Source organism: Pseudophryne corroboree, chromosome 4, assembly GCF_028390025.1.
Source record: "Pseudophryne corroboree isolate aPseCor3 chromosome 4, aPseCor3.hap2, whole genome shotgun sequence".
In the NCBI taxonomy this organism is placed as follows: domain Eukaryota; kingdom Metazoa; phylum Chordata; class Amphibia; order Anura; family Myobatrachidae; genus Pseudophryne; species Pseudophryne corroboree.
The window spans coordinates 642,345,403-642,370,634 of NC_086447.1; the positions used below are offsets into that span (position 1 = coordinate 642,345,403).

Genomic DNA, 25,232 nt, shown 5'->3' on the forward strand with positions numbered 1-25,232 from the left:
CGTGTACGTAGATGTGTGTGTGTCAGGTATATATATATATATACAGGGTGCAGGGGACTGTGAGGGAGGGGTGACACGCAAGGTACAGGGTACTGTACGGGGGACAACATGTAGGGTGCAGGGACTTACAGGGGGGGGGGGGGCACGCAGAGGACTGTAAGGGTGGGGGCGACATGCAGGGGGCAGGGGACTTACAGGGGAGCAACACGTGGGTCACTGGGGACTGTATGGGGGGGGCGACACGCAGGATGCAGGGGACTGTACAGGGGGTGACACGCAGGGCACAGGGGACTGTACAGGGGGTAACACGCAGGGCACAGGGGACTGTACAGTGGAGCAACACTCGTACAGTGTGCGACACGCAGGTGCAGGGAACAGTACCGGGTGTAAGCGACATGCTGGGTGCAGGGGACTGTACTGAAGGGGTCGACACACAGGGTGCAGGGGTCTGTACAGTGAGAGCAACACACAGGGTACTATAAGTGGGGCACCATGCAGGGCGGAGAGGACTGTACAGGCAGGGGCGACAGGCAGGGTGCAGGGGACTGTACGGGTGGGGGCAACACGCACGGGAAGGTACAGGGGTAGGGCGACATGCAGGATGCATGGGACTGCACGGGAGTGTGTGTGTGACTTGAAGGGCGCAGGGGTCAGTACCGGGGGTAAAGCAACATGCAGGGGACTGTACTGAAGGGGGCGACATGCAGGGCGCTGAGGATTGACGGGTGGTGACATGCAGGGTGCAGGGGACAGTACCGGGGGAAAGCATCACAAAGGGCACAGTACCGGGGGAAAGCGACACTCAGGGTGTAGGGGACTGTACTGAAGGGGCGACTGTACGGGGGAGCAGCATGCAGGGGACTGTGTGGGGGGGGTGACACGCAGGGTGCATGAGATTGTACATGGGGCAACACGGAGGGCGCGGGGGATTTTACAGTGAGGGGGAAACGCAGGGCACATGGGGACTATACGGGGAGGTGACATGCAGAGCACGGGGGACTGTACGGGAGGTGACACGCAGGGCTCAGGGTACTGTACAGGGGGGGGGGGTGCCATGCAGGGCGCAGGGGACAGTACCGGAGAAAAGCAACACACAGTGTGCAGGGGAAGGGGACTGTACTGAAGGGGGTGACATGCAGGGTGCAGGGGACTGACTGTACAGGGGTGGGCAACACGCAGGACACAGGGGACTGTATGGTGGGGGTGACACACATAGGGCGCAGGGGACTGTACCAGGAGAAAGTGACACGAAGGGCACAGGGGACTGTACGGGGGGCGACAGGCAGGGTACAGAGTACTGTATGGGTGGGGGGCAACACGCTGGGGACTGGGTGGAGCCGAGCACACAGCACGGGGGGGTGGAGTGGGAGGGGTGAAAGAGTGGCAAGTACACAGCACGGGGGGGTGGAGCGGGAGTGCCGGGCACACAGCACGTGGGGGGGGATCGAGGCACACAGAACGTAGGGGGGAGCGGGGGAGCCGGGCACACAGAATGGAGGGGGGAGCTGGCACACAGCACACAGAATGGGGGGAGTTGGGGGGAGGAGCGGGGGGGGGTAGAGTGGGGAAGCCGGGCACACAGCAGAGGGGGAGCGAGGCACACAGAACGGAGGGGGGAGCTGGCACACAGCACGAGGAGGAGCACACAGCACGGGGGGGGGTGGAGCGGGGGTGCCGAACACACAGCACTGGGGGGTGGAGCAGGGGTGGCGAGCACACAGCACGGGGGGGTGGAGCGGGGGTGCCGAGAACACAGCACGAGGGGGTGGAGCCGAGCACACACAGCACGGGGGGGGTGTAGCGGGGGTGCCGGGCACACAGCATGGGGGGGGTGGAGCAGGGGTGCCGGGCACACAGCAGGGGGGGGGGGCGAGGCACACAGAACGGAGGGGCGAGTCGGGCACACAGAATGGAGTGGGGAGCTGGCACACAGCACCGGTGCCGAGCAAACAGCACGGTGGGGTGGAGTGGAGCAGCCGAGCACACAGCGCGGGGGGGGGTGGAGCAGCCGAGCACACAGCACAGGGGGTGGAGCGGGAGTGGCGAGTACACAGCACGGGGCGTGGAGCGGGAGTGCCGAGCACACAGCATGGGGAGGTGGAGCGGGGGTGCCGAACACACAGCACTGGGGGGTAGAGCAGGGGTGCCAAGTACACAGCACGGGGCGTGGAGCGGGAGTGCCGAGCACACAGCACGAGGGGTTGGAGTCGAGCACACAGCACGGGGGGGCGGAGCGGGGGGGCCGGGCACACAGTAGGGGGGGGGCGAGGCACACAGAACGGAGGGGGGAGCCGGGGACACAGCACGGGGAGGAGCACACAGCACGGGGGGGGGGGGTGGAGCGGGTGTGCCGAACACACAGCAGTGGGGGGTGGAGCAGGGGTGCCGAGCACACAGCACTGGGGGGTGGAGCGGGGGTGCTGAGCACACAGCACGAGGGGGTGGAGCTGAGCACACAGCACGGGGGGGGGGGAGGTGGAGCAGGGGTGCCGAGCACATAGCACGTGGGGGTGGAGCGGAGGAACCAGGCACACAGCACATGGGGGTGGAGCGGAGGAACCAGGCACACAGCACGGGGGAAACAGGGGAGCCGATAACAAAGCACAGGGGGAGGAGCGGGGGAGCCGGTCACACAGAACACGGGGGGGGGGGGGTAGAGCAGGGAAGCCGGGCACACAGCAGGGGGGGGAGCAAGGCACACAGAACGGAGGGGGGAGCAGGGGAGCCGGGGGGCACACAGAATGGAGGGGGAGCTGGCACACAGCACGGGGAGGAGCGGGGGAGCCATGCACACAGCACAGGGGAGGAGCGGGGGAGCCAGGCACACAGAACTGGGGGGTAGCCGGGCACACAGAATGGGGGGATAGCCAGGCACACAGAATGGGGGGGGGCACACAGAACTGGGGGGGGGCACAGGGCTGGGTGAAAGTGACACGCAGGGAACAGGGGACTGTACGGGGGGCGACAGGCAGGGTACAGAATACTGTATGGGTGGGGGGCAACATGCTGGGGACTGTACAGGGGTAGGGTGACATTCAGGAGATGCAGGGGACTGTACATGTGTGTGTGAGGGGGATGGCACGCAGGGGACAGTGCCGGGGGAATGCGATGTGCAAGGCACAGGATATGGTGAGGTGGTGGTGGAGCAGGGGACTGCCGAGCACACAGCATGGGGGGCGGAGCGGGAGTGGCGAGTACACAGCACGGGGCATGGAGCGGGAGGGGGTGGAGCGGGGGTGCCGAACACACAGCACTGGGGGGTAGAGCCGAGGTGCCAAGCACACAGCACGGGGGGGTGGAGTGGGGGTGCCGAGCACACATCACGAGGGGGTGGAGCCGAGCACACAGCACGGGGGGGGGGGTGGACCGGGGGTGTCGAGCTCACAGCACGGGGGGGTGGAGCAGGGGTACCGAGCACACAGCACGTGGGGGTGGAGCGGAGCAAACACGCACACAGCACGGGGGGAGCGGGGGAGCCGAGAACAAAGCACAGGGGGAGGAACGGGGGTGAGTAGAGCAGGGAAGCCGGGCACACAGCGGGGGGGGGAGCGAAGCACACAGAACGGATTGGGGAGCCGGGCACACAGAATGGAGGGGGGAACCAGGCACGAGGCGCGGGGGAGCCAGGCACATAGCACGGGGGAGCCAGGCACATAGCACGGGGGAGCAGAGAACACAGCACAGGGGGAGAAGCGGGTGAGCCGGGCACACAGAATGGGGGGAGGAGCGGGGGAGCCTGGCACACAGAACAGGAGGGGGAGCGAGGCACACAGAACAGAGGGGGGAGCCGGGCACACAGAATGGAGGGGGGAGCTGGCACACAGAATGGGGGGATAGCCAAGCACACAGAATGGCGGGGGGTCACACAGAACTGGGGGGGGTGGCACAGAACTGAGGACTGGGTGAAAGTGACACGCAGGGCACAGGGGAATGTACGAGGGCCAACAGGCAGGGTACAGAGTACTGCATGGGTGGGAGAGCAACACGCTGGGGACTGTACAGGTGTAGGGTGACATTCAGGATGCAGGGGACTGTACGTGTGTGTGGGGGTGGCACGCAGGGGACAGTGCCGGGGAAAAGTGATGCGCAAGGCACAGGACATGGTGGGGTGGTGGTGGAGCAGGGGAGCCAGGCACACAGAAAGGGGAGGGTGGAGCGGGGGAGCCAAGCACACAGCACAGGGGTGGGGCGGGAGAGCCAAGCACATAGCACGGGGGTGGAGCGGGGGAGCCGAGAACACAGCATGGGGGTTGAGCGGGGGTGCAGAGCACTCAGCACGGGGTGGAGCAGAGGAGCCGAGCACGCAGCACGGGGGGGAGTGGGGGAGCCGAGAACACAGCACGGGGGGGGGGAGCCGGGCACACGGAACTGGAAGGGGGGTAGAGCGGGGAAGCCGGCACAAAGCGGGGGGGGGGGGAGGGGAGCGAGGCACACAGAACGGAGGGGGGAGCCGATCACACAGAACGGAGGGGGGAGCCGGGCACACAGCACGGGGGAAGCACAGGGGTGCCAGGCACACATCACGGGGGAAAGCGGGGGAGCAGAGAACACAGCACAGGGGGAGGAGCGGGGGAGCCAGGCATATAGAACGGGGGGAGTTGTCCAGCACAGCTTACGGCGGTCGGCGGCATTTGAGCATGGTGGGTGGCCACGCTGCAGTGAATTCCAGACACACTAAGCGCCGGCTTCAACACAGGCACACTGATGATCAGATGCCCTCAGTACCTCCAGGCAGCAGAAGCACGCTCCTCCATACACAGATTCCTCACCAGCGCCTGTATTATAGAAAACAGGTGCCGGCCCACTGCTGCATACAGGAGGACATAGCAGCTTTCAGACCTGAGGAGTGGAGCTGAGAGAAGGTGCTCGGAGGGACCCGCAGCCACCGGCATTCCCCGTTATACTAATGATGATTTAGTGACTCATAGTGCACTGAAGCCAGCCGCGGGCAGTAACAATGAGGGACGCAGAGAAATTAAGCAGTACTATGGCCGGAGGAGACTGGCCAGGCTGCCTAATTTCTCCGCTTCCCTCATTGTTACTGCGGCTGGCTTCGGTGCACTATGAGTCACTAACTCAATATCAGTATAACGGAGAATGCCGTCGGCTGCGGGTCCCTCCGTGCACCTTCTCTCCCCGCTCCGCTCCTCAAGTCTGAAAGCTGCCGCTGTGTAGCCTGTAACTGAGCATGCTGGCGGCTGCGGGTCCCGTCTTTATGGTAAGCCTAGTGCCTCAGGCTCAGCAGCGCGGAAGTTAACCAAGGGTTCTGGGCTGGCTTCAAAGTCGGCCATGTTTGTATACCCATATGAAGCCTCTCTGCATACACTGGCGGCCACTGCGCAGGCGCAACAAATTGAAAAGCCCTATCTTTAAAATGGGGCATATTTTCAAAAATTAAAAAAAACTATAACTTTCTGAAAAACCTTAACCCCAAAAGGCACTACACTGGGACAAGCTCTATCTAATAAAACAAACCCCAAGTCTTAATTCGTCCTCTATCCTGAGTTATGCCTTCCCAAAAAACTTTCCATAGACTATATGGGAAAACCATCCTCAAAAGCCAAACAGGAAGTTGCAGAAAAAAACTGACAGTTGAAAATTTAGGTTACTCCTAATTCTTCATTTTTTATTATTTTGCCATGGCTTGCAGCACCGGGCGACGATTCTACGCGTCCATGACAAATTTCAGCTCAGTACGTCCAATCACTTTTGAGGTGTAGCCACTCAAACACCATGCCCCCATCTCAGAAGTTCCCTATAGGAGAATTCCATTTGTTCGATTCAGCCTTAATATAAGGGCACGACCGTGCCCATATAATATATAAATATATATATATATATATATATATATATATAAACTTTGTAGTTAAAGGGCACTCAAACTTCTTATTTAATATATGAAAGTTTATTTTTTCGAAAAAAAGACACTTTTTAAAAAACCATATCAAATGGCAATGGTGAAGGAAAAATGCTTATATATCAATGAATATTCAAGCCAAAAAAGCAAATGTTTCTCTCCAATCCAAGAGATTTTCAACATCAATGCAGCACTTAGAAATATATGATTGAAAGTCAAACTTATCCGTTAGTCGACCTCGGTCATCTAGTGACCGTCAAAGACTCCTGCATCCAAGCACAGATCACCCTGTTGCCACTGCAATGTTACTTTAGCAATTAACTCTCTGCGCTATTTATTATGGTATGGCTGATGTTCAAATGATTAAACTACAAATTTTACTATATTTCATATGTTTTTTTAATACACATAAAAAATTAGACCGGTCTAAGATATTATAACAATGTAAAACAATAATAATCAGAATTATCAAAAATACTATAAAATTACCACAAGGAGGTGGAGCCAAGCTGATCTGTGCACAGTTCTCAAAATGGACAAATTATTTTAACTGTATGTCAGTCCGCATAATATACTTGTTAAAATGCACAATAATTTGTTTCTATAACCCATGTAAAGATATAAGTTCCTTAGATGTTTTTTGAAAATGAGCAATGTTCCATATTTAACTGCTCGTCAGCAAAGACAGAAATAGAGCATGAAAATGCGCTCCTGGACGGAGCCTTATGTGTAGTAACCGTCCGTGTTGTATATCGCAAATTGAAGCCCCAAAGGTAGGTGAAGCGGTCCCGGTTTCAGGGGATCAAGCGTCTGCAATGACGCCCGCTGATGACGAGGATGTCCAGCCACAGGGAACAACGAGACCGCACCGTTCTAGTGCTGCTTGCAAGCACCCAGGTCCCGGTCTCTCTCCTCTCAATTGCTGACGGGCTAATGTTGATGGCGATGAACAGCAATACAAATGGGTTCAAAGAAAATATATAGGTCCAAAATCCACACTTCTGACGCGTTTCGCTCCTTTTACAGAAGCTTTATCCAAGAATAATCTCCAGAGAATCCAGGACCCTTTTTAAAGAACAAATCTCCAACTCCATTGGTGCAGATAATGATGAATAGTTCTCACCTGTTGTTACACCTGCTTAGCTACACCTGCTGCTCCAACCTCCTTATAATTACTTGTGATAGATAGAAACTATTTGGATCTCTATTGTTCCTTAACGAATCCTATATATAATCATATATAAACATATTATTATCAATTCCATCCATATATAAAAAACAAATAAAAAACAAATAAATATACATATATATATATATATATATATATATATATATATATAAAAATTAAGAAAACCTTATTGTCCGCTTGTCCATAAAATTATCCTTTTTCAACTATAATATGTCCACAACTGTTTACCAGAAAGTATTCCTATATAGCATAACCACCATAGATCGAACCTGAAATGATATTCTTCATATCCCGTTCCTTTACCCTCCCTCCTTAGCGCCTGGTTGTAGTTTGTGTGTTGTGCTAAGATACAGCAATGGCCTACTGTACTGTACAACTATATACCGTTGGTCCCCAAAATGCTGCACTGTACTACTATACTGCTCACAAACAATGCAGTACAGATATGGATACTTGAAGTGACACAGAGCTGCAAGATACAGCAATGGCCTACTGTGTACTGTACTACTATATATACTGGTGGTCCCCAAAATGCTCACTGTACTACTATACTGCTCACAAACAATGCAGCACAGATATGGATACTTGAAGTGACATGGAGCTGCAAGATACAGCAATGGCCTACTGTACTGTACTACTATATATATATACTGGTGGTCCCCAAAATGCTGCACTGTACTACTATGCTGCTCACAAACAATGCATCACAGATATGGATACTTGAAGTGACACAGAGCTGCAAGATACAGCAATGGCCTACTGTACTGTACTACTATATATATACTGGTGGTCCCCAAAATGCTGCACTATACTACTATACTGCTCACAAACAATGCAGCACAGATATGGATACTTGAAGTGACACGGAGCTGCAAGATACAGCAATGGCCTACTGTACTGTACTACTATATATATATACTGGTGGTCCCCCAAATGCTCACTGAACTACTATACTGCTCACAAACAATGCAGCACAGATATGGATACTTGAAGTGATATAGAGCTGCAAGATACAGCAATGGCCTACTGTACTGTACTACTATATATATATATACTGGTGGTCCCCAAAATGCTGCACTGTACTACTATACTGCTCACAAACAATGCAGCACAGATATGGATACTTGAAGTGACATGGAGCTGCAAGATACAGCAATGGCCTACTGTACTGTACTACTATATAAACTGGTGGTCCCCAAAATGCTGCTCTGTACTACTATACTGCTCACAAACAATGCAGCACAGATATGGATACTTGAAGTGACACGGAGCTGCAAGATGCAGCAATGGCCTACTGTACTGTACTACTATATATATATATATATATATACTGGTGGTCCCCCAAAATGCTGCACTGTACTACTATACTGCTCACAAACAACGCAGCACAGATATGGATACTTGAAGTGACACGGAGCTGCAAGATACAGTAATGGACTACTGTACTGTACAACTATATACTGTTGGTCACCAAAATGCTGCACTGTACTACTATATATACTGCTCACAACAATGCAGCACAGATATGGATGGATACTTGCAGTGACACAGAGCTGCAAGATACAGCAATGGACTACTGTACTGTACAACTATATATTGTTGGTCACCAAAATGCTGCACTGTACTACTATATATACTGCTCACAACAATGCAGCACAGATATGGATGGATACTTGCAGTGACACAGAGCTGCAAGATACAGCAATGGACTACTGTACTGTACTACTGTACTGGTGGTCACCAAAATGCTGCACTGTACTACTATATATAATATATATATACTGGTCACACAACAATGCAGCAGATATTGAGCACTGAAGATCAGGATACTGTCTAGAACTGAGTCTGACACGGAGCTGCAAGATACAGCAATGGCCTACTGTACTGTACTATAATTATATACTGGTGGTCCCCACAATGCAGCACACTGATCAGATATTTGCAGCACACTGAGCACAGATATGGAGCTTTTCAGGCAGAGAACGTAGATATTTGCAGCACACTGAGCACAGATATGGAGCTTTTCAGGGAGAGAACGTAGCCACGTCCTCTCCGTTCAATCTCCAATGCACGAGTGAAAATGGCGGCGACGTATGGCTCTTTATATAGAATACGAATCTCGCGAGAATCCGACAGCGGGATGATGACGTTCGGCCTCGTTCGGGTTAACCGAGGAAGGCGGGAAGATCCGAGGCTGCCTCGGAACCGTGTAAAATAGGCGAAGTTCGGGGGGTTCGGATCTCAACTAACTGAACCCGCTCATCTCTAGTTGTATCACTTAGTTTGGTTTGTGTTTCTGTTTTTAAGATTCATATAACATTTACACATAACTTTATTTTTATGCCAATATTGTTTCATTGTATAGAGAGCAAACTGGTAACCTTTTGTAAGAGCTATACTAGAATTGGCCATGGGGGTCATTCTGAGTTGATCGCTCGCTAGCAGTTTTTAGCTGCCGTGCAAACGCATTGTCGCACCCACTGGGGAGTGTATTTTCGCTTTGCAGAAGTGAGAACGCTTGTACAGCAGAGCGCCTGCAAAATCATTTTGTGCATAACAAGACCAGCCCTGTAGTTACTCTTCGTGTGCGTTGATTCTAACGATGGAGGGGGCGGCTTTTGATGTCACACATACCCGCCCAGTGAACGCCCAGCCATGCCTGCGTTTTTTCTGCCACGCCTGCGTTTTTCTAAGCACTCCCTGAAAATGGTCAGTTGACACCAAGAAACGCCCACTTCATGTCAATCTTCCTGCGTTCGGCCGTGCGACTGGAATGTTCATTACACTCTGTGCAAACCCACGATGCTCATTTTACCCGTACGACGCGCCTGCGCATTGCGGCGCATATGCATGTGCAGAAATGCCGATATTTAGCCTGATCGCTGCGCTGCGAACAACGGCAGCTAGCGATCAACTCAGAATGACCCCCCATGTGCAGTATCATTTTGCTCTCCATTGACGGATTCATGTCATGTTCATGTCCTACATTAATAAGTAATAGTAATAAGTATCTCAACAAATGCATTTACTAAAATATACATAGCGGTTATGCAATCAAGATGTATTTTCCTACCTGTGTATAGGATACTAGAGCTTACTATGCACATAATGGAAAGCTGCTTGCAAATGTAGGCAAATATACTTGTTTTCACTAAAAATATGAAAACTAAAACATATGACATTGTGACCTTGGTGGGAATTTAGAAAGCTAGATGAGCTAATCTACTTGTGAATTGACAAATTTATTACAATCTTCATTGGTAACACTGCTGAGGGTGATCTTCAGGTTTTAATAGCCTTTGACAGGATTTATTTAACATCTGTACTATTAACGATAAAGGGGCAGATTTATTAAGCTCGGTGAAGTGATAAAGTGGAAGGTGATAAAGGACCAGCCAATCAGATCCTAACTGCCACGTTACAGGCTGGGTTTGAAAAATGACAGTTAGTAGCTGATTGGCTGGTCCTTCATCACCTTCCAATTTATCACTTCACCGAGCTTAATAAATCTGCCTCTAAGTAACATACCAAACAGGGTTTTTAGGATTGTTTTTATGATATTTACTGACCTGTAGTCATAGTTGTAATCATAACCTACAACGCTTCAAGTTACATGTTATAATCTCACCTGGACAGCGAGGAGTTTTGTGTACTACAGCAGTCCCACTGAGCGGTCGGCCATTAGGTGTTACACACCAACAGTATCCTGTGTAGCTATGGCACTGAACCTGTAGATATCACAGATGATAAAGATATTATTATATAATGCAAAACTATATACTGTACACATGCACCCAATGTTCATTTTCAATAACGTAATTTAATGGACAAACAGCTGTGAGATTTTTACTAAATAAATCAGAAAAAAGGGGATTTACCTAAATCTATTCTCTTTGGTTTATATTGTTTGTTCATATTTTGTAAACACAAGTAGATTTAAGAAATCTGCTTTTCCTAATTAATTCTAAGAATTTTTTAATGGAGCTAATGTCATTGTTGCAGCATCTAAAGGGTTCACATGGAAGAAAATCAATTATTACCGACAATTATAATAATCGTCTTTAGTACTGGAAGATTCATAGTTTTGCAAAACATTTCAAATGATCTGCTTTTATACATTCTAGTTTCTAGTTACTTGTTTTTTGTATAAATAGTTACACACTAAAAACATTATACAAAGGCAACAATGATTAAGACAGAAAATATACCTTACTGTATGTATAGTTATCCATTAATCTAGGGTTTTTAAACTCTGGTCCACAAATACCCCAAATACTGTAGGTCATGTTTTGAGGAATTCCCTCTGTGGAAACAGGCAGGATAATTACTGATGAGGTCAAATGATTCATTTAGCTTTCAATGAGTAAGAAAATCCTCAAAACATAACTTGCTGGGGATGGCAGAATAGAAAATCTTTGTTTGTGGTACATGCCCAATATATAATGGTTACATTTGCACGATTTGCAGCAAAAAAAAGTATAGCCAACTGCTATGTAGATACAAATTACAATGGTTATATATGCAGCTTGCAGAGCAACTTAATAGCAAAGCCCAGTGGCACTTAAAGAGATAGAGGGGGACATATACAGAGGATCCACTCACCGTTGCAGTGGGGTGTGACATTATAAAGATTGTCAGTGATTAGGTCGATAGCATTAGGTAGACAGTAATTAGGTCGACAGGTACAAAAGGTCGACAGGGTAAAAAGGTTGACAGGGTCAAAAGTCTACATGAAAAAGGTTGACACAAAAATAATACATTTTTTTTGTCATTTTGTTGCTTTGCTCTCCAGAAGATTACTAAAGGTAATAGTTTGTGACATGGATAGTAAATGCAGCAAAAGTTATAAAAACATAAAAAAACCCTAAAAAAAAAAGCAGATTTATGATAGACTTACCATGGTTAAATCTTTTTCTGCGAGGTACATTGGTTCCACAGTGAAACATCAGGATGTAGAGATGGATCTTGATCCAGGCACCAACAGACTGTCCAGGATGCATTGGGGCCTCCTCTATAACCCTGCCTCCAGGCACTGTGAGCTCAGTTTCGTTAACCAGTCCAATGCAGGAGCAGGTAAAAGAGAAGGTAGATGTTAGTCATATAGAAACTCGTTCCCATGACAGGAAAAGGGACTAGCGGCTAATGCCATACAAACCCATAGAAGCTAGGTGCGTCACGGTGGGCGCCCTGTGGAACCAATGTACCTAGCAGAAAGAAATTTAACCATGGTAAGTCTACCATAAATCTCCTTTTCTGCAGCGGGGTACATTGGTTTCTACAGGAAAACATCGGGGATGGCCTAAAGCAGTTCCTCATGGGAAGGGACGCGCCATAGTGGGTATAAGAACCCGGTGTCCAAAGGAAGCATCCTGGGAGGCAGAATTATCGAAGGCATAGAACCTTATGAACATGTTCACACAAGGACCATGTAGCAGCCTTGCGCAATTGTTCAGCGGACGCGCCTCAGCGGGCCACCCAAGAAGGTCCAACAGACCGAGTAGAATGGGCTTTGATAGCAACAGGAGCTGGGAGTCCAGCCTGCGCATATGCTTGTGCAATCACCATTCTAATCCATCTGGCCAATGTTTGCTTATTCACAGGCCAGCCACGTTTGTGAAAACCAAAAAGTACAAAAAGGGTATCTGACCTCCTGATAGAGGCAGTCCTCTCCACATAAATACGGAGAGCCCTTACCATATCCAAAGACCGCTCTTTGGAAGACAAATCAGAAGAGATAAAGGCCGGAACCACAATCTCTTGGTTAAGGTGAAAAGATGACACCAACTTAGGCAAATAACCAGGGCGAGTTCTAAGAACTGCCCGGTCACGGTGAAATATCAGAAAGGGTGGACGACAGGACAGAGCACCTAGGTCTGACACCCTCCTAGCAGAAGCAATAGCCAGTAGGAACACGACCTTGACCGTGAGCCATTTAAGGTCCACTGACTCAAAATGTTCAAATGGAGACTCTTGCAGGGCATTTAGGACAACAGACAGATCCCATGGAGCCACATAACACCCTGAGTGAAAGTATGAACGTCAGGAATAGATGTAACTTTACTCTGAAACCACACCGACAAGGCCGAGATATGAACCTTGAGGGAGGCCATACAAAGGCCTAAGTCCAGGCCTTGTTGCAGAAAAGCCAGAAGTCTGGAAGTACTGAATTTGTAAGCATCGTAATTCTTAGCAGCACACCAGGTGAAGTAAGAATTCCAGACCCTGTAATAAATCCGCGCAGATGCCGATTTGTGGGCCTTCAGCATAGTTTGAATAACTGCCTCGGAGAATCTTTTGACCATTAGGAGTGAAGCTTCAAGAGCCAAGCCGTCAAAGCCAGTCTGGCCAGGACCGGGTAGACACAAGGGCCCTGAACGAGGAGGTCTAGGTGTCGAGGAAGTAGAAGAGGACGCTCTATCGATAGACCCTGTAGATCTGAGAACCAATGCCGTCTGGGCCATGCTGGAGCGACTAGAAGTAGTATTCCTCCTTCTTGTTTGAACTTCCGCAGTACCCTGGGCAGGAGTGACACTGGAGAGGGAACACGTAGGACAGCCAAATGTTCCATGGAATTGCCAGTGCATTCTCGAACGCTGCTTTGGGATCCATGGTTCTTGATCCGAAGACCGGAACTTTGTGATTGTGTCGAGACGCCATCAGGTCTACATCTGGTAGGCCCCACTTGTCCACTAGGAGTTGAAAGACTTCCTGATGAAGACTCCACTCTCCGGTTTGCATGTCCTGACGACTGAGGAAATCCACTTCCCAGTTGAGGACTCCCAGAATGAACACTGCTGATATTGCTGGCAGATGGCGTTCCGCCCAACGGAGGAATTTTGACACTTCGAGTGCCACCTTGATGGTTTATGTATGCCATCATGGTGACATTGTATGACCGTACTTGAACAGGCCTGTTCTGTATCAGAGGCAGGGTGAGAGACAAAGCATTGAACACTTATTTGGGAAAGACGAGTGCTTATGAAAAATCTTAGTGGCACCTGAAAAGAAATGGGGTTAAAACATAATGTTTACAGCTCTTTTTAAGAGCCTGTTTGTGGTTTGCAGATAGAGTTTGTGCCTGTGAGCCTATCTCTCCCTACCTTCACATTAGCTACGGGATTCCTCAGCCAAGCGGCTGTTTGTTAGTCCGCGTCTCACCACCACTGTGTCCAGCAGGGGAGCGATGAGGCAGGAAGCCGGAAGATGACATCACGCAGGGTCCGCTCGGTTCACATGGCAACAGTTGTGGTTTGTCTTCTGTAAGGAGACCGCTTGTCCACCAATGCGTTTCGTGCTATACACAGCAGTTTTTCAAGGTTGGATTAGTTTAAAAAATAGTCTCTATTTATACCTAAACTTTATTGTTCAAAGTGGAAGTTCTGGTCCGGAAATTACCTCAAATATAGCGGGAATCACATGTGGATCCATAGTCCTTTATAAAAATCTATGTAAAAAATGAAAAATGAGCATAGCAAATATTAATTTGCAATTAAAACAGGTGCCCGTAATTCCAGAATGTTTATCGGTAGGAGTGATTCTTCCATGGTCCACCGACCCTGGAAATATTGTTGCTCCAACACTACGCCCCAACCCCTCAGACTGACATCCATAGTCAATAGGACCCAGTTGGGGATCCAGAAGGGATGCCCACACTCAAGTGCTGGTCCTGTAGCCACCAGGTCAGCGACAGACGAACCTCCGGAGTCAAGGAAACCATGTGAGACCTGATCAAATGAGGCAGGCTGTCCCACTTGGCAAGGATTAACCTCTGCAGAGGGCGGGAATGAAATTAAGCGAACTCTACCATGTTGAACACCGACACCATCAGGTCTAGTACTTGCACCGCAGAGTGTATCGACACTCTTGGGTGAGAAAGGAAGTATCGGATCCTGTTTTGAAGCTTCAGGACCTTCTCTGGAGACAGAAACAGCCATTGGCTGTGTGTGTCCAGCAGTGCCCCCAGGTACACCATGGTTTGAGTTGGGACCAGCGAGACTTCTTCCAGTTTATGAGCCACCCGTGGGCTTGGAGGAAGTTTACCGTCAGTTGCAGATGACTGAGGAGGACATCATGGTAGTTTGCCTGAATCAGCAAGTCGTCCAGAAACGGCAGAATCCTGACTCCCTGACGACGGAGATGAGCCGTCATCATGGCCATAATCTTGGTGAAGATCCGAGGAGCTGTGGCCAGTCCAAACAGCAGAGCCTGGAACTGATAGTGAAGGTTGCCAATAGCAAACCACAGCTATTGCTGATGCGATATGGCAATAGGTATATGCAGGTAAGCATCCTGTATATCCAGGGATACCATATAGTCTCCGGGTTCCATGGCTGGTACACTTGAGCGCAGTGTTTCCATACGGAACTTGGACACTCTCACAAACTTGTTCAGTGATTTGAGGTTGAGTATAGGCCAAAAGGACCCATTGGGTTTCGGTACTAGAAACAGGGTCAAGTAATATCCTCTGCCTCTCTGGGACTGAGGTACAGGCACCACCACTCTTATATCCAGGAGGGAACGCACAACCAATTGAAGAGCTTGTGCTTTTAATGGATCCGAAGGGATAACTGCGGTGCAAAACTGGCGAGGGGTACGTCTCTTGAAAGAGACTGCGTACCCATGAGAGACAACTTCTCACACCCATACATCTGAAGTGGTCTTTAACCAGACCTGGGTGAATCGCAGAAGTCAGCCTCCCACCCTGGGTTACCCCAGGGGGAGGCCTGCCCCATCATGCACCAGGCTTATTGTGTTTAGAAGCAGGCGGCTGACGGGCTGCCCAGGATTGTTTTGCCTTGGGCTTTGTGGTTTTGGAAGCACAAGATTGTCTCAGTTAAGTCTGACCCTTTTCTTTCCCTTGAGGTCAAAATGAGCAAAAAGTGGTACCTTTTGCCTTCTGTGCAGAAGGAGTAGTATTAGGGAGAAAGGCAGTCTTAGCAGCCACCAAATCCGCAACAATTTTATTGAGGTCTTCCCCAAATAACATGTCTCCGTTAAACGGGAGAACCTCCAAGGTCTTTTTGGAGTCCAGGTCCACCTTCCATGACTTAAACCACAGAATACCGTGAGCCAGGATGGACGTAGTCGACGCCTTAACAAAGAGAAACCTTAGAATACCATTCAACCAGCGCTTAGGTGGGGATCAGTTTTTTTGATGTTCTCCTGAAGTCCTTTCTCCCATGAGATTTTATCTCAATGCATACAGGGAAGAGAAAGAAATGGGTAGAACATAGCGTAAAACCTTGTTTAAAAACACAAAGTTTATTACAATAAAATATGCAAAACTAAGCACTAATTGGTTCATTGGCATATATTACCACAAGTGTGCAAATGACAATAATTCCTCAATATGATATGTACAAAGTGATGGCATTCATCATTGGATCAATCCTGGTATAGGTTAGAAAGTGGCTAATTACCCAATTCAAGTGAGAACTGACAACAGACAGTTCTTAAGTACATATCAAACACCAGTTTCTACCCACTTGCAGCATGGGATGTCACCTGGTCCATGTTCTCTTCCCTGAAGCGGAAATCATCCTTGAGAAAGACCAAGGAAAGGGTCGGAATGTGTGGGTGCCCCAGAGATCAATCCTTGGTGGACGGAGACATGGTACAGATGATATCCGATTCAGGGAAGTGAACATGGACCCTATGCTGCAGCTGGGAGAAACTGGTGTTTTATATGTGCTTAAGAACTGTCTGTTGTCAGTTCTCACCTGAATTGGGTTATTAGCCACTGTCTAACCTATACCAGGATTGATCCAATGATGAATGCCATCACTTTGTACATATCATATTGAGTAATTATTGTCATTTCCACACTTGTGGATATATATGCCACATGAACCATCTGGGCAATTAGTGCTTAGTTTTGCATATTTTATTGTAATAAATGTTGTGTTTTTAAACAAGGTTTTACACTATGTTCTACCCATTTCTTTCTCTTCTCAGTATGCATTGAGAGAAAATCTCATGGGAGAAAGGACTTCAGGAGAACATCAAAAAAACAGATCCCCACCTAAGCGCTGGTTGAGGGGTATTCTAAGGTTTTTTCTTTGTTTTGGCATTGGAGGTAAGAAGAACCTCTCTTTTAGATATACCCACACTAGCAGCTGATTACGTACCAGGATATTCTTCTATTTTTTAACATTTGCAGTCAACGCTTTGGCTGCCAACACACCCGCCTCAGAGGACACACCTGAATGTAATAGGCGGCGGTGGTAATATGAAACAGGTATTGTCTGACATTGTCAGATATATCCTGGGGCAACTCATCCTCTAATCCCTGAACCCATGCTTCAATTCCTGTTGCAGCCCAGGAGGCTGCTATAGTGGGTCTATGTACAGCACCTGTTAGGGAGTAAATAGACTTCAGGCATCCCTCCACACGCTTATCTGTCAGTTTCTTCAGTGAGGTGACAGGCAGAGTAGATGACACCACCAAACGGGTGACATGGGAATCTACCGGCGGTGAATTTTCCCACTTGTTATACAACTCTGTAGGGAGAGGAAAGCGAGCTACTGATGTAGCCACCTTTATCTTGACCGATTCTCCGCCTAGATGGGCGTTTAGTCACGCTAAGGCGATAGCTTAGCTTGCTGAGTTTAATCACAGGCAGGCGCGTTGAGGCGATTCTAGATACTCAGCATGCATTACACATCTCCTCCACTAGGTGGCTAATGCTCCACTAATCCAGTACTTTCGATCGTATAGCGGCGGATTGATCTACACCTCTGGCAAATGGTCAGTGACGACTGTAATGTTAATAGATGGTGACCAATGGTCAGATGGTGAGAGTTCTCAATATAAATAGTTTATACAGACACAAACGAACATGTTAAAACACTTGTGTACAGTATGTTCTACTAGTGTACTAATTAGCACGAACAGCTTGTAACGTACAGTGGCAAGTTTAATCTTTCTATGTATAATGGAGAGATAAAAGCTCCTCTTAAGTTCCTAGATGTCAAATCACCGTCCTTAGTATCTCTGTACAATATGTTCTACTAGTGTACTAATTAGCATGAACAGCTTTTATCTGGATGACAAATAACTGTACTTAGTATCTCTGTACAGTATGTTCTATTAGGGTACTAATTAGCTGTTCGTGCTAATTAGTACCCTAATAGAAAATACTATACAGAGATACTAAGGATGGTGATTTGGCAACCAGGAACTTAGGGAGGAGCTTTTATCTCTCTATATTATACATAGAAAGATTAAACTTGCCACTGTATGTTACAAGTTGTTCGTGCTAATTAGTACACTAGTAGAACATACTGTACAGAGATACTAAGTACAGTGATTTGGCATCCACGAACTTAGGGAGGAGCTTTTATCTCTCTCCATTGTAATCTTTCTAAGTATAATGGAGAGAGATAAAAGCTACTCCCTAAGTTCCTGGATGCCAAATCACCGTCCTTAGTATCTCTGTATAGTATTTTCTATTAGGGTACTAATTAGCACGAACAGCTAATCAGTACCCTAATAGAACAAACTGTACAGAGATACTAAGGACAGTGATTTGGCATCCAGGAACTTAGGGAGGAGTTTTTATCTCTCTCCATTATACATAGAAAGATTAAACTTGCCGCTGTACGTTACAAGCTGTTCGTGCTAATTAGTACCCTAATAGAACATACTGTACAGAGATACTAAGTACGGTGATTTGGCATCCAGTTAAAAGCTTTTCGTGCTAATTAGTACACTAGTAGAACATACTGTACAGAGATACTAAGGACGGTGATTTGGCATCTAGGAACTTACAGAGGAGCTTTTATCTCTCTCCATTATACATAGAAAGATTAAACTTTCCACTGTACGTTACAAGCTGTTCGTGCTAATTAGTACACTAGTAGAACATAGAGTAGAGATACTAAGGACGGTAATTTGGCACCTAGGAACTTAGGGGGGAGCTTTTATCTCCCTCCATTATACTTAGAAAGATTACAATGGAGAGAGATTAAAGCTCCTCCCTAAGTTCGTGGATGTCAAATCACTGTACTTAGTATCTCTGTACAGTATGTTCTACTAGTGTACTAATTAGCGCGAACAGCTTGTAACGTACAGTGGCAAGTGTATTTTTCTAAGTATAATGGTGAGAGATAAAAACTCCTCCCTATGTTCCTGGATGTCAAATTACCATGCTTAGCATTTCTGTACAGTATTTCCTATCTAGCCAGAAACCCTGCATCCTGTGAAAGCTATGCGGACAACTGGCGGGGACCCGAAACACGGTTGCTTCCCGTTTCCCTTTCCAGTGTCACATAAACTAGTGGTTGGTCTGAAGTCTCCTCTTTTGTATGGTACCAGTCCTGAGTCTCTGGGGCACCCAGAACCAGAGATATCAGTATGCAAAGTGGACCCATTTTCCCATAGACTATAATGGGCCCGTTAATTCAGACTCACCATGGGTTCCGACGCTTGCCATGAGCCTTGTGGGGGTCACAGAAACTTGGGGTTGGTACCCTCCGGTAGCTAACTGTCTCCCCTTCCATACCAACCTAGCGATGAAGGCTCCCACCTCCCACGCTGAGAGTCCCAAAGTGCCAACCTTTTTTTTTATATATATGTTCCCGTGACATTCACTTTATTTTTATTTTTTCTTTGTTGTACATTCAATGAAAGGTTGCACACAGGTTTCACATAAATCAAAGTAAATCTGCAGCAGCGATTCATTCCGCTATATACATATACACAGCGGTAATGAGTATAAATTTGTGTATTCCGACGCAACTAACTGAGCAACACAGTACTGTAGATAGTCGGCATTTGTGTATTGTACCTGACCTGAACTCCCTCCCTGTCCACTGCATGACCTGTGCAGGCTCCCAGGGGATAAGGGCGATGGGGGTAGGGAGAGGCAGTGGAAAATACAGTGCTCTTGAAATACAAGTATTAGCGTCCGATTCCCCTAAGGCATAAACCAACACTAATGGGAAGGAAGTGCCAACGTTTTTTTTAATGTGTTCCTGTAACATTCACTATTATTCTGATGCTCCTTCAGCATTACCCCGTAGCCTGCAAAATCTGTGCTGTTACTTGCTCCATAGCCGAGTGCCTCCATGGAGCTAGGAGTCACAGGTGGTAGCCATTTCAATTGAGTCAGCCCTCCTATAGAATTGTATGTATACCGTACGGTGCATAGAACCTTGACAGTAGAAACTCTCCTGCAGCTTTGCCCTGCTTTATGTAAAACTTGTGTTTTGCTAGTTTGCTATGCGATCGAGCCCGGTGTAACGTAATGTGCATAGACCTCGCTTATCTCTATCGCCCCTGTGTATTTTGGCTAGGGGATTGTGACGCTCCTTCAGCATTGCCCCGTAGCCTGCAAAACTTATACCATCTCTCACTCCATATCCGAGCGCTGCCTGCCACATGGTGGGGGTTCAGGGGCAGTGCCCATTTTGACAGTGTGCTGTGCGATCGAGTCCGGTGTACCGTAATGTGCATAGACCTCACTTATTCCTATCGCCCCTGTGTATTTTAGCTAGGGGATTGTGACGCTCCTTCAGCATTGCCCCATAGCCTGCAAAATCTGGACTGTTACTTGCTCTGTAGCCTAGGGCCTCCGTGGGGCAAGTAGTCATAGGTGGTAACCATTTCTATTGAGTCTGCCCTGCTACAGAATTGTATGTGTACTGTACGGTGCATAGAACCTTAACAGTAGAACCGCTCCTGCAGCTTTGCCCTGGTTTATGTGAATTAAAAAAAATAATAAAGTGTCTGGAAAAAACTAACATGCATTCGTACTTTAGGAATCGAACCCAGGACTCTGAGTATAGGAAGAGGAACTCTTCACCACTTCGCCACAGATAGATGAATAAATCCATTGGTTTTGATTATGCTGTAATGGCTACGGGATTAGGACGCTAACATACTGTACAAAATTCCTAATCTCAAGGGGCAATAATGAACTTCTAACACGTCCATTTGCGACAGTGTACACTACTGGTTTTATGTTGTTTTGTCTGCGGGACTTGGACGCTCACATATTCATAAAGTACTGTAGATGGATCATATACTGTATGCTGTACTATTTGCGTCTGTACCATATATACTGTATTAAATAATGCAGCGTAATGAGTATTTCCTGTATTAAATAATGCAGCATAATGAGTATTTACTGTATGCAGTGTAATGAGACGCCTTAGTAAAGTAGTCCTTATTATATATTTCAGTATTGTATTTTACGGGAGACCACACGCATGCGTAGTGGTGATTGTAAAAAGCGACATCTGGTGGATGATCACAGGTATTACACATAAAGGTAACGCCAAACGCTCTGTCTGCCTCCATACGCCTCTCTGTGACTAGGCGCACCTCCCTACGCCCCAGTACGCTGCTTATGCTCGATCGGGACAAACGTCTCAGCCAGTCAAGATAAAGGTGGCTACATCTGTACAATCCATTTAGACAGGGAGAATTTCTTCCCTGGAGTAATCCAGGGTTCTTGTCATATGTCCACTAAATGGTCAGAATGCAATAATAATGTTTTAGTTACCGTCTGACATTTAAACTTATCAGGTTTTTTAGACACCGTAGTGAAATCCTCATCATTATCTGATATTTGCAGGATCTGCTTAATAGCAACCACTAGGTCAGGGACATGTAGAGTTGTAGATTCCTCATCAGAAGCAGCTGTGTCAGTGTCTGACAGGACAGTGTGCTCCCCGTCATCTTCAGAAGAATCTTCTGAGAGATTAGTGGATTGTGAGGAGGAAGTGGCCCGCTTAGATGACCCCGTGACACGAAAATGGCTTAGGGCAGTCTTATGTCTAACCAAAGATTGATTCAATTGCTGCAACTGGGCTGACAAATTATCCACCCAAGGTGGATTTACCGCCCTTTGTGTTAGACATTTTCAGTTATGCAAACACAGAGCGTATTCGTACGATACAGCCAGAGTACAGTACCTGCGAATAAATTCCCTAGTATGTGACCGTGTACACAGTACACAACACGACCGAACAAGTCCGGTATTATGCGACTGAGTCCCCAGTACACACCAGCGAATAAATCTGGTATTATGTGACTGAGTACACAGTAGAATACACCTAATCAGTAAATACTGTAAAGCACTATATATGTGACCCAGGCGCACCTCGTCCTTTAGGATACAGAATACAGTAATAGACAAAGCTGGGATACATTGAAAGTGAAATCCACACAGCAGATACAGGCAAACACAGTCACAGTGACAATGCAGATAATTATTTTAGTAAGACAATAAAACTGTACTGGACTAGTGTATGTATATATATATATATATATATATATATATATATATATATATATGTAAAACAGAGCGCGGTCTCAGACCAGATGTATATATCAGAATACTCGTACACTATATTCTGGCACAGGTACACTTGTTCGTAAATAACGCTGTCTTTATATTGACATGTAGAATACTTAAGTGTCTGTAAAATCACAGCACTGATGTACAGGTGGATTTACAAGGGACACCTTGCCCTGCAGTCCCGGAGATCAGTCGCAGCTATGCACAGAAGATGGCGCCCAGAGTTTCAGTCATGGAGTGAGGGAGAGTGTGAGGCAACTCAAGGGCGGGAACACCACCAGTAGATGGTGCCCTGTGCTGGGGGAGGTGCTACAGCGCCGTCTCCCCTATGCTGGTTCTCACCACCTGGTACTATGGAGTCTTATTAAAGTGGGCATTAGTACACCCGACCTGTACTCCTATGCCCTGGTGGATATAGTGGGGTCCCTGCTCAGTGACAGTGTCTATGCCAGCGTCGCAGTCCGTCTCCCTAGACTGCAATCGGAAAGCGATTTAATGGCGGGTCCCACTTGGGGGACCCGCTTACCTCGTCCCTTCGTAGCAGCCACATGAACCAGGAGAGTGCTGCGACCGTGTGCCCAATGCCGGAGCATCCCCGTCGCAAGTACCCGGGAACTGAGCCAGCGGGAGTATGCGACGCTGCTGGGGAGGTGACGGAGCTGTAGCATAGAATGTCACCCTGACATGTAAGTGCTGCTGCCCTTGAAGTCTTCAAGTAAAAGATTTTTCGGGGCTGCCCAGTGCATATCCCCTGTTAAGTGACCTGCTCTGCTGGGCACCAACTCGAAACTGAGCTCACAGTGTCTAGATGCGGGGTTATAGAGGAGGACCCAATGCATCCTGGGACAGTCTAAAGCTTTAGCCTGTTGGTGCCTGGATCAAGATCCATCTATACACCCCAATGTTTTCCTGTGGAAACCAATGTACCCCGCTGCAGAAACATGTGTTGACCATATGTGTCGACCTTTTTCATGCCAACCTTTTGACCCTGTTGACTTTTTGACTATAAACAATTTGACTGTCGACATTTTGACCCTGTCTACCTTTTGAATGACGACCCTATGGTGTCTACCTATTGACTGTCACCCTTGTAACTGTCAATCTATCAACCACCTCCCGTTCAGTGCCGCCCTTTCACATACCTGTGCTGGCAATAAGTCCCAGTAAGTGTGTCCCTGTTGTGCACCCTGTGTATATTTGCTCCGAGCAGTGTGGCAATCTTTATGGTGATATATTTGCACAATCTTCATGAACACATCAGTGTATGTATGATGCCACCGGGAGCAATTATAGAGTGTGAGGCATGACCCATAAATCCATGTGCACTGCACATTCTCCGCCCATTACCCCAGGAAACTGAGTGGCACCTTCACATACTGCGTATGATGCACAATTCCCAACTGATTGATGCTTTCATAAGAGCTATAGAGCTCAGAGGGAAAGAAAGTAAGTTAGCCATATAAGGGTCTAAATAACATATACAGTATACTGAACTATTTTTCCAGCATCTTAATAAAAATAATATGAAAATGTATAATGAAAATGGACAATAAGTGTCATTAAAATAATAACATAAATAAATACAATGATACTGTGCTATAGCTCTAAGCACACAACAGCATATGACAAGGACAGTACACTCCGCTAAACGTATCTGCCGTTTTGTTAAGTCTGTTACAAACGCAGATGTATTTATTCTAGCTATTAAAAGCTCAAATTGCTAAAACATTTACTTTCTCTAACAAGCACTGTAATTACAAATAAGTCTAAGTGTCTGGTGATATGATTTGTAATGTATTTATTTTGAATCATAGTAAGACTCAACTATTTGTATTCCAGACTCGTTATTATAGAGCACACAAGCAATTTAAAAGTAAATCAAAATGACCAACCTCACTGTAGGTGCCGTCATCATTGCACTCCGGGATAAACACTTGCTGGAATTCTTTGCGGGCTTGCTCTTGAGTATATTTCCTCTCTGCAACACATCTGGAAACATCTTAAAATAATAACAATGGGAAAAAGTTAAACATAATATACAATAGAAAAAAAACTCAGCTCAAGAATCTTACCATTAAAAGTCACTATGGTTAGCCATAAGATTATACTTTACACAAAACTATTGTACAGCAGGTGGAAATGATTCTTAAAAAACACTCCTATTGTTCATATTGAATTTTTAATCCAAGTTTATTTAACTAATGCTGTAAATATTTATTAAAAACAAAAGTGTTTCCACAAGCCATTGTGCCAACTTCTTCAATGATGTGTTTGCATTTATAAAAATTAGATTTTCTACTGAGCCAGGTAACAATAGGCTTAACTTAATTATCGTGAAATAACATAGTGTGCATACTGGCTTCATCAAACAACCTTTGAACACTCGAAAATGGTAAAAGCTCTAATTTATTTTGACAGAAAAGGGCTAAAGAAACACATTGTTTTTACATTACATAAAGTTGCAGATTTAAAACACAATCTAAGCATGGAACGTGATATGCATGTACAAAAGTGAGGCTTCCCAAAACTGGGATTAAATTTAAATAAGAACAAATATATGTCTGAGCCATATGAATCTCTAGCCATCAGAAAAATGGTTATATCAAATTAACAAAATAACAAAAACAGTGCTCCTGTATTTTAAATGGAAAATGGGAACACACATGTCATGTGATGCTTGCTCATTTAAGTATCACATACTTCTTGGGTTCATATTATTATATAGGTGGTCACCATGATGGCATTGATAATGTCGACAGGAGAATTCTAACATGGTCAGCATGTCGACATGCAGAGTTGACTTGCAGCATGTAGACACTATTATCATGAAAATTACTCATCATGAAATTTTGTAGATCAAAACATTGTTCATCCCTACTCC

General features: G+C 47.0%; 1 protein-coding gene across 2 annotated transcripts in view; it reads right to left on the reverse strand.

Moving 5' to 3' along the window:
• SMOC2 (SPARC related modular calcium binding 2) overlaps nt 1-25,232 on the reverse strand; it is a 701,933-nt gene that overhangs the window by 434,448 nt on the left and 242,253 nt on the right. For both annotated transcript variants that reach the window (XM_063917728.1, XM_063917727.1), the window contains exons 3-4: nt 24,244-24,350; nt 10,675-10,774 (exon numbers count right to left, since the gene is read on the reverse strand). In XM_063917728.1, the coding sequence (XP_063773798.1) occupies nt 10,675-10,774; nt 24,244-24,350 (207 nt within the window). The remainder of the gene's footprint in view (nt 1-10,674; nt 10,775-24,243; nt 24,351-25,232) is intronic.